We start from the raw sequence: 14,613 nt of genomic DNA, 5'->3' as shown, positions 1-14,613 counted from the left end.
AGGGTAGTTTAGCAAGATATGATATTCTGGGTTGGCAGTTATTTTTTCCTCCACATTTTGTTATTATACCATTGCCTTTGAGCCTCTGCTCAGGCTTCTTGAAGTTTGTTGTCAATTTGTCAACCATTTGTGGTCATTTGAGTTTTCTTTATTTAGCTTTTAAGGTTTAGTCTTTATTCTTGATGGTCTGTAGTTTTACTGTAATGTACTTGTTCTATAAAATGTATTTAATCTTGATCAATATTCAGAGTACAATTTGGATCATTCATATCTTTCTTTACTTCTAGAAATTTCTCAGCCATTGTCTTTTCAAATATTGCTTGTGTAACATCCTACACATTATTTTCTTTGGAAGCACCTCACAGTCTCTTCTCATGCCTCTAATCTACATTTTCTAATTTTTGTGTTTATTTCTCTGTTGTGCATATGGATGGATTTCTTGATGTTACCTTTTCCAATTTTCTAATCCTCTCTTCATCTATGCCCAATTTATCCCATGTTTTAGTTTTATTTTAGTGACTTTTTTATTTCCCAAGACTTTAAATTGATTCATTTTCAGAGCCACCAGTTCTTATTTTATCCTGGCGTGTTTTGCATCATAATTTATTTGTTTAGTGGACACTATCAATTATTTCTGTGAGCATACTAAACACACATTTTAAAATCTTTGTCAAACTATTTCACCAACTTAAATTTATCTGGAGTGAATTCGTATCCTGATAGCTTATCTTTCTGTTGTCTTCCCTAGCATTCCATTCCTTTATTTATTTTGGAATTTTGGTTTACAGGGTCAAGTTTCTCTTGTCTCATTCATATTCATTCCCTCCCTCTCTCTCTCTCTCTCTCCCCTCCCACCACCTGAATGCAGTACATTCTGAGTACAGTTTGGTAACTGCACCCACTTCCGCCACTCTCACTCCCTGTCTACAGCCAGTTCTTATAAGTTTGGGGGTGCCTGTCCTGCTGTGACAATAGGGTCTTGAAGCCTTTAAGCCATCAGGTCGCTTGGCTCAGTTCCTGTGAGTGAAGTAAGTTTTGCCTTTGAGCCTCCCTAAACCCAGAGCTTTCTAAAAAGCCGTAGTAGCCCCAGGTTAGAAAATTTTTTTTTTCTTCCAATTTCCTTTCATTCATGCTTCTGTCTTTGAGGAGTGGTTTGTTCTTTCACCCAACATGGAGCACATTTAAGCTCTGTCACCAAAAAGGAGCTTTATTCCTGGCTGTCATTGTGAATTTCTGCAGCTGGAATTACACAGGTCTGTGGTTTCAGCCTGTGTATGAGTGGTAGGGCTGCCATAACCAAGTACAGCAACTGGTTGGCTAAACCACAGAAATTTGTGGTTTCACAGCTCTGGAGGCTGAAAGTTTGAAATCAAGATGCCAGGAGGGTTGGTTCCTTCTGAGGTCTGTGAGGGGGAACCTGTCCATGCTGCTCTCAGAGCTTCAGGAACCTCACGTGTTCCTTTGCTTGTAGATGGTGGTCTCCTCATGTCTTCACACAGTCTTCCCTCCGTGTATGTGTATCTGTGTCCAAATTTCACCTTTCTATGAGGATGAAGACATATTGGATTAGGGTCCACCCTAATGACCTCATCTTAACTCAATCATCTGCAAAGACCCTATTTCCAAATAAAGTCACATTCACAGGTCCTGGCAGTTAGAACTCCAGCGTCTTTTGGGGGAGACACAATTCAGTCCATAACAGCCTTGTTCATTGTTTTACATTTCTTTACCTGAGAAATATTTATCTATTTTATCCCAGTATGTCTTTGTTTTTTGGGTTTTTTTAAAATTTATTTAATTAATTTATTTATTTTTGGCTGTGTTGGGTCTTCGTTGCTACGCACAGGCTTTCTCTAGTTGCAGGGAGCAGGGTCTACTCTTTGTTGTGGTGTGCGGGCTTCTCATTGCTGTGGCTTCTTTTGTTGTGGAGCATGGGCTCTAGGCACGCGGGCTTCAGTAGTTGTGGCATGCGGGTTCAGTAGTTGTGGCTCACAGGCTTAGTTGCTCCGCGGCATGTGGGATCTTCCCAGACCAGGGCTCGAACCCGTGTTCCTTGCATTGGCAGGCAGATTCTCAACCACTGCGCCACTAGGGAAGACCCCCAGTATATCTTCGGATTTTTTTCTTTTTAAATTGTTATTTATTATGTCCATACAGTATAATAAATCATGAACTTGCTATATTGTACTTCCTTCTCCCCCCACCAAAAAATTCCTATATGTTCAAATCAGTTTTCTTCATGTTTCTAGACCAAAGACCCTTCATTTGATTTCAGGCCTACCTTATGTATACAGTCTGTTCTAAGAACACTTCCCCTTTGTAAACAATGGCCCCACTTCTTATTATCCTATACATCAAAAGCACATATTAAATATCTACCATTTCTTGAAAGAACATTTTAAAAGTCTCTGTTGCACCTTAGTAAAAGTCCTTTCCCCCGGTGTTCTGTCTGTGAAATAGGCAATAAGTTACCTTTTCTGGAAAAGGACGTGTTATGGGTTGAATTATGTCCCCCCTCTCCCAAAAGATATGTTGACACCCTAACCCCGGTTCCTGTGAATGTGACCTTATTTATAAAATAAGGTCTTTGCAGATTTAATCAAGTTAAGATGAGGTGATTGGGGTGGGCCCTAATCCAATATGACTGGTGTCCTTATAAGAAGAGGGAAATTGGGACACACACACACACAGGGAGAATGCCATGTGATGAAAGAGACAGAGATTGGAGAGGTGCAGCTGTAAGCCAAGGAACCCCAAGGATCTACAGCCACTACCAGAAGTTCGGAAGAGGCAAGGAAGGATTGTACCCAGAGTTAGAGAATGAGCAAGGTCCTGTCAACACCTCGACTTCAGACTTCCAACCTCCAGATCCGTGAGAGAATAAATACGTGTTGTTCTAAGCTATATGGTTTATATTACTTTGTTACAGCAGCTCTAGGAAGCTAAAAGCAGGATGGCAATTTGATAATTTCCATGACATCCACATTCAGTAGATAGAGAGCCACCATCCCAAATGAGTTCAGGGACCTTGTGTTTCCAGTTGGCATTACATCGTAGGGTAAGGAGTTCTGCTGTTGACTTCTCAAGTAACAGAGACATCTCCCTTTGATTGATTAGAAAGCTACTTCCTCCAACTTCAAGGTATGTTGTCGTTTTAAGGAATCAAATGTGATAAGGCTTGTGTATAAATGTGCCTGCCACTTCCCAGGCATTCAGTTAGTGATCAATAAATGTTTGATAAAATTGAGTCTGACGTTTGCATCACATCATAATTGTATGAACTTGGGTAACAACCTAACATCCCTATTTGTCCTCTGACTAAAGAGTCCCACCACATCCCAGTGCTCTACTCCTGTAATCCTGTTGACGCCTTCTTTTCTTTTCTTTTTTTTTTAAAGCTTAGGATGGGACCCAAGCATGAGTATTTTTTTTTTTTTTGGCTGTGTTGGGTCTTCGTTACTGTGCGAGGGCTTTCTCTAGTTGCGGCAAGCGGGGGCCACTCTTCATCACGGTGCGTGGGCCTCTCACTATCGCGGCCTCTCTTGTTGCAGAGCACAGGCTCCAGATGCACAGGCTCAGTAGTTGTGGCTCATGGGCCCAGCTGCTCCGCGGCATGTGGGATCTTCCCAGACCAGGGCTCGAACCCGTGTCCCCTGCATTGGCAGGCAGATTCTCAACCACTGCACCACCAGGGAAGCCCTGCCTTATTTTCTTACTCATCCCCTTCCTTCCTCTTCAAGCAAGCGCCCTCTGGTCCTCCTTACCTTTAATGTCAGCCCTCCAGAGAGAAATCGGAACCTGCTCTCTCTCTCCTTCTCTAGCTCCAGATTACTCCACTTGCCTTCTGCTCTGCATCTCCCTGACACTGCTCCTCCCTAGGGAATCCTTCACATGTGAAATAGTTTTCAGTTCCTCCAGTGTGTCCCCTGGCACTGGGCCACACCCCTTGCATTCTGTTACTAATGAGCGTCCCTTAACTCGTGAAATGATCTTCTCTTGACTCCAAGACACCAACTTGCTCTTGTTCTCCTCCTACTTCTCAGAACATCCTTCTTGGTCTCTCCTGGTTACTCAGTTCTGCCCCCACTCTGAGCATTAAGTGTTGGGGTCACTAAGGATTTCATTCTTTGATTCACTTTTACACACTTTGTTATTCCTCTGCATCCTTCAGTAGATGTCTGTGGCTTTCAGGATAAAACCAAATTCTTTAGTTTAGCATATAAGAGCATGCATAATCCCTGCCTCTCCCCTACATGAGCTCTCTAGTCTAGTCATAACAAATGACTTGCTGTTCCCCGCTCTTCCATGCTCTTCCATGCTCCTGTGCCTTTATACATGCTTGCACCTAGGTGGTAGGTCTTGTGCCTGCTCTTGCTGGGGCTCGCTCATATTCTACGGTTAGCTGGCTGTTGACGGCCTCAGGCTGGCCGTCTGCTGGGCTGACAGGGGCAACCACATCTTACATTTCTCATCATTGATCAGGCAAACCCAGTCTTGCTTTCATGGTGGTGTCAGAGTTCTCAAGAACAGCAAAAAAGAGCAAGCGCCAGTGCACAAGGACTGTTGAAGTTTGCTGGCACCACATTTGCTTCTGTCCCATTAGTCAGAGCGAGTCTCATGACCAAGACAGGTCAATGTGGAGGCAACTGGAAAGGCCGTGGATACCGAGGGGCCCACACTTCTTAACCTCCTAGGTTTCACCTTCTTTTTGTTAATTCATTCATTTATTTATTCATTCATTCCACAGACTTTATGAGCACCTACTAGATTTTACTTTTTTTAATTGAAGTACAGTTGATTTACAACGTTGTGCTAGTTTCTGGCATACAGCAAAGTGATTCAGTTATACATATGTATATTCTTTTTCATATTCTTTTCCATTATGATTTATTACAGGATATTGAATATAGTCCCCTGTGCTTTATAGTAGGACCTTGCTGTTTATCTATTTTATATATAGTAGTTTGTATCTGCTAATCCCAAACTCCTAATTTATCCCTTCCCCACCCCCATTCCCCTCTGGTAACCATAAATTTGTTTTCTGTGTCTGTGAGTCTGTTTCTGTTTTGTAAATAAGTTCACTTGTATCATATTTTGGATTCCACATATAAGTGATATCATATGGTATTTGTCTTTCTCTGTCTGACTTACTTCACTTAGTGTGATCATCTCTAGGTCCATCCATGTTGCTGCAAATGGCAGTGTTTCATTCTTTTTATGGCTGAGTAGTATTCCACTGTGTATATATACCACAGCTTCTTTATCCATTCATCTGTCAATGGACAGTTAAGTTGCTTCCATGTCTTGGCTATTGGAAATAGTGCTGCTGTGAACACTGGGGTACATGTATCTTTTCGAAGTAGCGTTTTGTCTGGATATATGCCCAGGAGTGGGATTGTTGGATCATATGGTAACTGTGAGCACCTACTATAAACAAAGACTTAGGTGAGGCACTGAGGATGCAGAGAGTCTTCTCAGTGCTTGAAATTTCTATTCTAAGACTGACACTCAAAGATTAGCACATTCAATAAAAGTAATACGAGTATTTACAGAGGTCCCACGAGGCAAGGTGAACCTGAAAATGCCTCTCTGCATTTGTCACCATTTCTTCAGAAACTGCTACCTCGTGAAAATCAGGATTAGCCATTAGCAGCCCCTTCCCTCATAAAGATCATAAAAAACCAAAATACAGAAACGATGTTTAAAATATTTTCAGTGTGTAAATTTTTTAAAATTGTAATTGAAAAATGACTATATTTCTTTGGTAGCCTATAAATTTAAGCCATGGGATTGTGTGAACACAGCATTTCCTCTAAATATCAAATGTGGGCTAGAGGAGCAGTTAACATTTTAATCCTCCTTGCTTGTTTATAGGAACAAATTTGCTTGCAACTTCAAATTCACACTTGTGCAAATAAATTACAAAGACCAAAAGTGCAAATGAAAAATCCCTTTTCAAATAACTATGAAGCTTCCGTATTAGGTATAATGATTTTTCTCTAGGATTAGGACAGATTGCATGGGGAGCCCAGGCTTTCATAAAGAGGGGGGTGGGGAATTGACTAGGGCCTTCATTTTCTCACAAAAGGCACAATGCGAAGCGCATCTGTGAACATTGCATAATTTGTTATGTTCTACAAAGAGGTGGGTTTTTGTTATACACATACCAGAGCTATTTGGTACTGTTTCACCAATGATCTCTATTCAGGTCCAGAAAAGAAATTGGCCTCAGAAGAGTGAAAGGAGAGTAAATTTTTCTTTAAAAATTAGATACAGATTATCGCTTCAAAATGCAGGAGGGAATTTTACAAGTGATGGTGCACTGATTAGCTTTCCAATGGACACCCAGTCCTTTATGAATCACATACTAGCTGTGGTCAACTGTGACCAATGTGGTTTATTACTCTCCCGAAGAGTTGAACTGAGATTACCCATCTAATTTAATTGAGAAATGTTGGGTGAACTTGAACTGTTTCATGGACATGAATGACCAGAGAATTTATTTGATAAGACATTAAAGGCTGAATATGGTAGCTATCTCTTTGATGGTTTGATACAGTCATTTCTTTAGTTCATTAGCAAATCTCTCGTAGATTTTTGTTGTTGTTATTATTCTTCTGGGGATTACATGAGCAGCCAAAATGAAAAAGGGAGAAAAACGTTTCTGTACATCATTAGAAAAAAATTTTAAAACTTAACCTTTATCGGTAAATATTCATGACCGTTTTTAATGTAGTCTGAAAAGTGACATCAGCTTTTAAGTAAAGGAAGCTAACAGTAGTAAAATTGTGGGAAAATTAATAAATCCACTGTATTTTCATGTGATAGTCCCTGAATTATTTTTAAATATTGTCTTCTGATTTCATTTATTAAGGGGGAAAATAGATGTCAGGAAGTTAACATGTTATTCACCAGCATCCTTTGCATTTTCTTGTAAACTGGGCAGTGTGAGCTTTTATTCCTGGCATATCAATGAAACGTTTAAGGTAACTTTATCATTAGCAGAGCGCACAAGGTAGCATCAGATGAAAAGGTGCTTTCTCTTCTTATGTCTGCTAACATTAGCATAAATTCTGCTGCATTCCCAATGACAAGCGCTAAGGTGTAATTTAGATGTTTGCATCTTTTTTTAAACTGTATTTAAATGTGATATCTTTTAAACTACTCACAGAAACTCAGAGATGGAAACTCTTAAGAATAAATTACAAAATCACACCTCATGTTCCTAGTGACTCTTTAAATGGAATTTTTCATTGAAACTTTGTCATTAAAATAGAAAGGCCTTTGGTTGTGCCCATACAAGCATAATAAATTGTATATGTTTGTGATACTGAATGACTCTTGCCCATATGCTGCACTGCAAAGCTACATGAATAAGGCATTTACCAAATCAGGCCCACCACATTAAACAGAAAAACAATCTTTATTCATGGTAACTTATCAGTTTCAATTAATCAACCTTAACAATGGAAATTCTGATGTGTTCAAGCAACTTGAAAGCAATAGGTCATCTTGAGGGCAGCCATGTTGTGTCTTTGTGCCTAAGGTTTCAAACAAAGAGACATCTCCAATAAATATACATGCATATACATACATACATGTGCATATATATATGTACCAATGGATGGTGATATCTATGCCGGGTCACGCCAACCAAAATGCATGTTAAGTATTTAAGACTTTTATCATAGCAAATGTAATTATTTTCCTCCAAGTATTACTTTTTGAGCTCTGCAAGTGTAAACAAAAGGAAAGAAATTTCCATTGGATGACCATCCTTTCAGTTTCTGTGCTGCTATGTGAATAGCATTGTGCAAACCATTCCAATGGTTTTGAAAAGGGGTAACCATTGGTTTGATTTGGTTACACGGTTTAGTAAAGAGCTCCCTCCCACTGCCTTAGGGTCTGTGAAAGGTCTGTGACCTGTTTAGAACTGCCAAGTGAAATGTCATGTCGCCCCTCCCAAATGGGAGTATCTGCATTCATTTGATCAGTATAAAAAATGATTGGGGATGGCGAGATCAGTGCTTTTGAATTGCAATTTATAGCAGTTTACAAAAATGCACATTGTTGGAAAAGAAAACATGGAAGTGTTTCTTTCCAAATTGCATTACCTGTGAAATGTCATTAGTCTTTTAAGGATATTTACATCCTTTTTTTAAATTATTATTTAGGAGACTTATTTCAGCTAAAGAAAATCAGAATTTTATTATATGATAATTTTTAAAACTTGTATTTTGTTTCTAGTAGCAGAATTTAAGGAACACGATGTGTCCGTGTTCTTAGGATAAACATAATTTGTTATCATTTCCACTTATTCGTTCTCTAAGATGGTCTTTGCTAATCAGTTGCATTAGGGGAGGATTCCCAATTATCTCTCCCAGATTCTAGAGGAGTCATTTGCTGGTAAATGCCTTGTCTGCTGATTTCTAATAGGGAATCTGAAACCACAGGTATATTTAATTCTACTAGGTCTCCATTATTCTTTCAATGGTCTACTACTGAAACTTCTTTGTTGGATGAATACTTTCTAAATTATGTTACCCTTCGATTCATCTACATGTGTGCACAGTTTCATAAAAGGAAATGTTATTTCTTTTCATTAAATTCATACAAGAGTACATGAACTTTATCCCAAAAGTTAAGGTAGGCTGTTCCAGTTCATAAGTTAATGCAGCCACCCGGGTCTCTGGGATCCGGAAGTGCTGAAAGCTCCATCTTCACCTTAGGCAGTGGGTAGAATCGGACATTATTTTGAAGATTCTTCTTTTAGTAAGAAAAGTTACCTTGGGAAAGGGGCCTTAGAACTTCCCTGGCTGATACTGGACGAGAGAAAGAGGGGCCCTGCTTCAGAGAATACTTGACCCAGATACACTCCCTAGCACTCCACTTTGAACCTCCCAACCATTGAAAGCTGAGCTTGTCGCGTTTTTATCTTTGCTCATGTTAAGCCTTGGAATGACAGCCTGGCTCTGTGTCCCCCTCTTCCACTGCCCCGGCTGTGAGTGTCCACATTGACACCTACCGGTGACCGCAGGCTGCAAGTCTTTGTTGCCTTCTCCACGCTCCTGGCTTTCACTGGGGTTAGCTCAGGGCCTTTGTTCCCCTTCAAAGCTGGAACATCATATCCCATGTTGTGGCTTTGCTGTCTCAGACCCCCAACGCTTTCCTCACAATTTACACACCAGGTAAATGTCCCTCCCTACCGAGCAGAGAGCCCAGCCTGGGGCGGGAGGGGGGGAGGAGGGAGGGCAAACCTCCCCACCCCCCAACTTCAGAACTCCGCCAAATTGATTGTCTTTCCTCCTCATTCATAATTTGCTATTTCATAAGGAGGAAAGATTGAAAACGCAAATGGAAATGTAAACCTTAGTCAGATCCTAGGACCCAAACACAAGACAGCCCCTGCCTTGTTTTATTCTCTTACGACGGCTCGTAACTCCTGAGTCAGAAGAAGGTCAGTTACCGGCCTTGGTCACAGGCACCTCAGACCATTTCTCCAGTCTGGGGCAGCAGGAAAACTACCTCAGGGGAAAACTTGACGGGCACATGCTATTTTGAAGGCCAAGGAGGATCTGGCCACCTGACTGACCTGCCCTCACCCCCTCGTCGAGGTTACTGAAGAGGCCCCCCAGCCGGGGCCAGGCCTGGGAGGCGCCACTGAAAGTGAGGCAAAGAGCTACGGGCGCGGAGCGGTTTATGTACAGAAGTAAACCAAATTACACATCTCTTCGTCTCTCCGCATGTTTAGTGAGGCTGTCAGAAACCCTGGAAGAAGAGCCTTTGGAGAAGCCGTCGATGCCCCAGAACACCCCAGTGAACGATACAGACGCTCCTGAGTGGGCACAGGACAGTGGGCTGCGCAGAGCGGGACCCCAGGAAGAGGGCCCTCCCCGTCCTGGCGTAAGGACTGCCTCCCTGACAAGGGACACCGTCTCCAAGGCGTTTCTAACGTAACTGTTCCGTCTCGCCACATGTCGCACACGCTCTGGAGCACCGCGCTTGAAGAGAAGGCCAAGTGTGCGCTCTGTGCGCACCTTTCCAAGCTCGGAAGGAAACCCCGCTCGCTGGCGCTTGGTGAGCGGGGCGCACAGACCCTGAGCCGCCGCCAAATCCATCCAGGCGCTTCCTGGGCTCAGCGGGGTGCCCCAACGCCTTAGGGTGGGAAGGAACGGACTTCAATTAAAATTAAAAAGTTTGAGGCACTAACCCTGTGTCATTCCCTCTCTAATCCACCCGGTCTCTCTGTAACGCGAAGTCGAACTGATTTGCTGCCAACTGATCCCATAAAGGCGAACCAGGAAACCTCGAAGGGGATTTTAAATTTCCTCTAAGGAGGTCCACTCTGACATAGGCACGGGACTCCCAGACGTATCTTAAACGCTGTAAACAATTCTTTAGTAAGTGTGGAAACTCTTTGGAGTACTGCTTCCAGGTAAGGATCAAGATGAAGATTCACATATCTATTCTTTCCGGAACGTCAGGTACCATTTCCTGAAAGACCGGTTTGCTTTCTTCCCGGCGCAGTGGTCAGGTCGGTCCTTTCTGTTCCCTTGACTACAAGTCAGGCCCAGTCTGCAGCCCAGTTTCAAGATAGTAGGGTCTGGATTGCAGATTTCTAAAGCTTTATTAAATCTCAAGAAGTATATTTATGGTAGCTGTCACATAAAGCTGATATACCCTGGTGCAAACGAAAGCTACAGAGGCGATTTATTTGTGCGTAAAAGGCACTGGATTTAATTGGAGAGAGACGTGTTCAACTCAAGTACATGGGGTGGCATAGCGCGGTGGAGCATTATTCGAGCTTCATCTACTATGCACTATATGCCACCGTCTCCAAAGGAGTGTTGCCCTAGAAACTTGTTTTAAATCTGCTGCTATATATCAACACCTTTTTTTAGCAGTCCTTGGCTGAATTACAGTTACACAGTTTGGCGCTTCTTTCAAATTTCCTCCCATCAGTTTGGCTAAAGAAAGGAATTTTTCTCCTTTAGAAATGAATTGGCTTAATTAGTAAGTAGATTAATGGCAATTGCTGGTGAGTTGGTTTCCAGCAGAGTTTCACCAGAGAGGGTTAATCGGAGTCAGGTCTGGAATCTTTCCCAGAACTGGCTGCCAGCCATTTCCACCAACCAATCAACCCTACAAGAAACGGAGGAAATGAAATAGAATTTATATTCTCTGTGCTATTATCCTGGACAGAAATTCCTTGGAAACAGCCTCCTGGCTGGGTGTAGAATAGACTGTTTCATTTCAGAATTTTCACAGAAACCTTGAAAAGTTTCACCTTCAAGATTTATCTGGGTACCAAAGCGGAATTTCACATGGCACAATGAGTGTCTCCACAGAACACTGAGGGCACGTTGGAAATGCCTGAGGCTCTTAAGTCAATTTCAGGTTTTACAGAAGTTGCACAAACTTCCTAAGTCCCACCCTAGATCTTATCTACCAGAAGTCTTTACAAAGTTCAGTTGTATGTTTTGCAGCCTTTTTACTTATTTTTCCCATAGTGATAAAAAAATGCATTCATAGTTTAACTTGCAGCTGCGTTACTCTTGCAAAAAAAAAAAAAAAATCCCTGCTGAGAAATGCATATAATAGGAAAAACAGATCGGCTGGACAGCAGTGTAATTAATGCCAGAAAGGGCTGAGGCCGGTTTCATAGTTTGTCTTTTGAGGATATCACGACGAGACCTGGTGAAAAATGACGCATGCTTTAGCATTTCAGAAAGCTGGCAACTGGCAGCGCTTTTCCTTTTTTCTTTGACTTTCTGCCTCAGAACAAAGAGGTCGGCAGAACTAGCTAGGTTGTAATGAGTTCTATGTCCCTAGCACATTAAGTGCATCATGGAAACATATTGTATCGAAATAGTTTGGAGGAGAATACCGGGGATGAAAGAGAATGGGTGCTTTGATCAGCTCCCTGGGGTCCTGAGCGCGCACAGACTGACTTGCAAGGCGTTATTCAGCTGGAGCTAGACACACTTACAACACCATTCAAAGAAATTTGCATATCTGTAATTTATCACATTGGTCCAGAACATTTTCGCAAGGTAAATAAAAGTTGGCTGAATAAAAAAATCAATCATCGCAGATATAGTGGAAACTGTGAAGCCAATCTCCATTAAAAACATAAATAAATATGTCCATAAAGCATGACGATTTAGAGGCTGACTTTATTATAAAATGTCCTTAGAGCAACAGGTTATGCGCTGACAAAGACAAGAGTGGCCACAATTTCTTTGCACTTCTACTTTCGGGGAGTGTATTTGCAGCTTCCCACTGGAATAAAGGCAGAAAGTTGAAGAGATGTGTGTGGCTATAACCAACCCCGTGACATGCAGAGAAATATTAGTATACACTTTGAGGAGATGTGAAAGATGGCTCAATCTCCTTGGTGTCTGCAAATGCTAAGGTTAAATCTCATTTCTTCTCCTGTTGATTTCATTGCCAAGCCCTGGTTGCTGAATTTAGAAGCTCAAGAGGATGAAATGTCCTGACATCCGGTCAATAGGAAAACTTGCTTTGGAATGCCCCATGAGAACAAGTGAAAATTTAACAGGCAGGCATTGTTCTGAGTTTTTAAACAACCCAGTTAAACAGCAAACAAGAATCTTCAACTTGACCTTGAAAAAGGCTGTGTGCCTGCAGATAATCTATCAAACAACTCTGGATGACAATGATATATTTCAAAGTATTGTCAGATGAAAAGATTGATAAATTTGCTGCTGCAAAGGGAGAACTTTGGAAACAGGCAACAGGAGATTTAGCGCACTCCCTCTGCCACCCCCTCCTCTGCCCTCGCCTCGCCGTAGCCCCCCCCCCTCCACCCCCGGCCTTGGGGCCAACTCAGTGAAGAGGGCCAGTAAATCAGCACTGTAATATTTCTTAAGGGGCACAGAAAAGCTGTGAACAGTACTTCTCATATTAAACGCAATATTTCTTTGCTTTCGTGGGGAACAAAAGTCATAGCAAGACGTCTTTATGTCTAGTTCAGTCAAAGACACATCTCCGTTCCCCCCGCAGAAAGGTCAGTATCGTTGTGTTTGGTCCACCGAGGGGGTGTTTTCACGCTGAAAACTGAGCCAGCTGTCCCTGTCATACCCTCGCCATTGGGGAGCACGCACTAGCCATGGTTATTAGGCACATTCTACACCTGCAAAAATACCGATTTCCAAGACTTTTCAAGGACACCCCGCCCCCCCCCCCAGTTCTCATGCCCCCTCCTCTTTCGTCTACTAAACGTTGACAACACAATTCAAGCGCTGGATGAAAGCACTGCACGCAAGAGGAAGGCTGGGGAGGGACAGCTCAGCCAGCCTCTCATGGTGTCTATTGAGCAGCCATCAAAGAAATGAGGCGTCAAGGATGTTTTCAAAAGTACAGAAAAACTTCCAAATCGTTGCTTAGAGGAGGCTCACATTTGTTATTCCCACACATGCTGACGGTTGAACCCCAATATTTAGATTTTCCACCAGTGTTAGGTGTGTGTGGCTGTGTGTGTGCAGCCCGCAGTCCTTCACTGAGAAGTGGTTCTTCTACAGCTTTTACTTGTAGTTAGCATGTCACTGACCAAGGGCAGGAGATAATTTTTTTTTTTCAGAATCGCCCCAATTCAAGTCCACGTCTCTTTTGAAAATCCAAATGCCAACACACTGTTGCTATCCATTTCACAACACTTGCCCAACTGGATTTCACAATAAAACTCCTTCTAGAAACATCCACTAGCTAGCCTTCTCACAGGAATCCCATTCCAAACGTTTGTACTCTAAAGGTAGGTGATTACCTAGCTGTTTGGGGGACGACCTGTGGCCCAAACAAGAAAGGGGCTAAAGGGGATCCCGTGCAATCGCTGAAAAGAAAACGTAGAACTAGAAATAACTGAGGAAACTTCACCTTAAGGGTGAGAATGTCCCAGGTGCCAGTTCCTCTAAGACAGTGCAAAAGAAACTAGTTTTCTCTAGGAGCAGTTGGGGGTGGGGTGGAGGACTAAAGATTCCTATCTGGCTGCAGGGGGTGCGGAATGAGGAGTGGAAAGGGAGGATTTAAGGAGCCCGTGGTGTGTCCCTAATCCAGATCTTTGTCTAGTCCTTCCACCCAAACTGCAAAGAGATACAGAAGTCCACAGAGTGGCCAAGTGCAGGAGTGCCCAGGATGCCTTGGTTTCCCGGGACAAAGGCAGGCGTGAAGCACACTGCGTGCCACAAGAGGCAGGAAAGGGGTGCCTCTCACTAGCAGGGAACCCTAAATTCTTCCCTGGGGCCTCGGGGCCTCCATACAGCCCGCCACCATCAAGCAAAGCGCCGGCGCCTCACCAAAGCGATGTCAGCGCAACAGCTTGTTTGGAACTGGTGCCGACCCCCCAGGGAAAGCGTTGGCGTGAAGCTGCGGGGATCTCCCAAGGGCCAAGACCCACCCCCGGCGGAGCAAGGGTAGATGCCCAGGGCCCAGAAAGCAGGAGCGGGCTAGAAACCTGCGCCTTCGCCACTGCCGCCGCTGGCGCTGACGCTTCGGCCCAGAGGCAAAACCAGCTCGCCGCAGCCTGCGCCCCGGGCCACGGAGCCCTCTGCAGGCGGCCGACCGAGGGCTTCCCAACCGGCCAGGGGGCGTTGT

General features: G+C 43.1%; 1 protein-coding gene across 2 annotated transcripts in view; it reads left to right on the top strand.

Annotated features, from left to right (window-relative positions):
• Positions 1–12,559, top strand: part of LOC309654966 (uncharacterized protein C10orf67, mitochondrial) — a 117,287-nt gene extending 104,728 nt beyond the window's left edge. The window contains exons 17-18 of one of the 2 annotated variants that reach the window (XM_082449732.1): positions 9,752–10,538; positions 10,569–12,559. In XM_082449732.1, coding sequence (XP_082305858.1) covers positions 9,752–9,957 — 206 coding nt within the window. In that variant the 3' untranslated portion in view covers positions 9,958–10,538; positions 10,569–12,559. Of the gene's footprint in view, positions 1–9,751; positions 10,539–10,568 lie in introns of those variants that run through there. The other variant, XM_082449734.1, reaches the window with a different exon arrangement.
• The last annotated feature ends 2,054 nt before the right edge of the window (positions 12,560–14,613 follow it).

The sequence above is a fragment of the Balaenoptera physalus genome (assembly GCF_965194825.1).
Source record: "Balaenoptera physalus genome assembly, chromosome: 2".
Lineage (NCBI taxonomy): Eukaryota > Metazoa > Chordata > Mammalia > Artiodactyla > Balaenopteridae > Balaenoptera > Balaenoptera physalus.
Note: the sequence above shows the minus strand (reverse complement) of the source record. Positions and strands in the feature narration are given on the sequence as shown.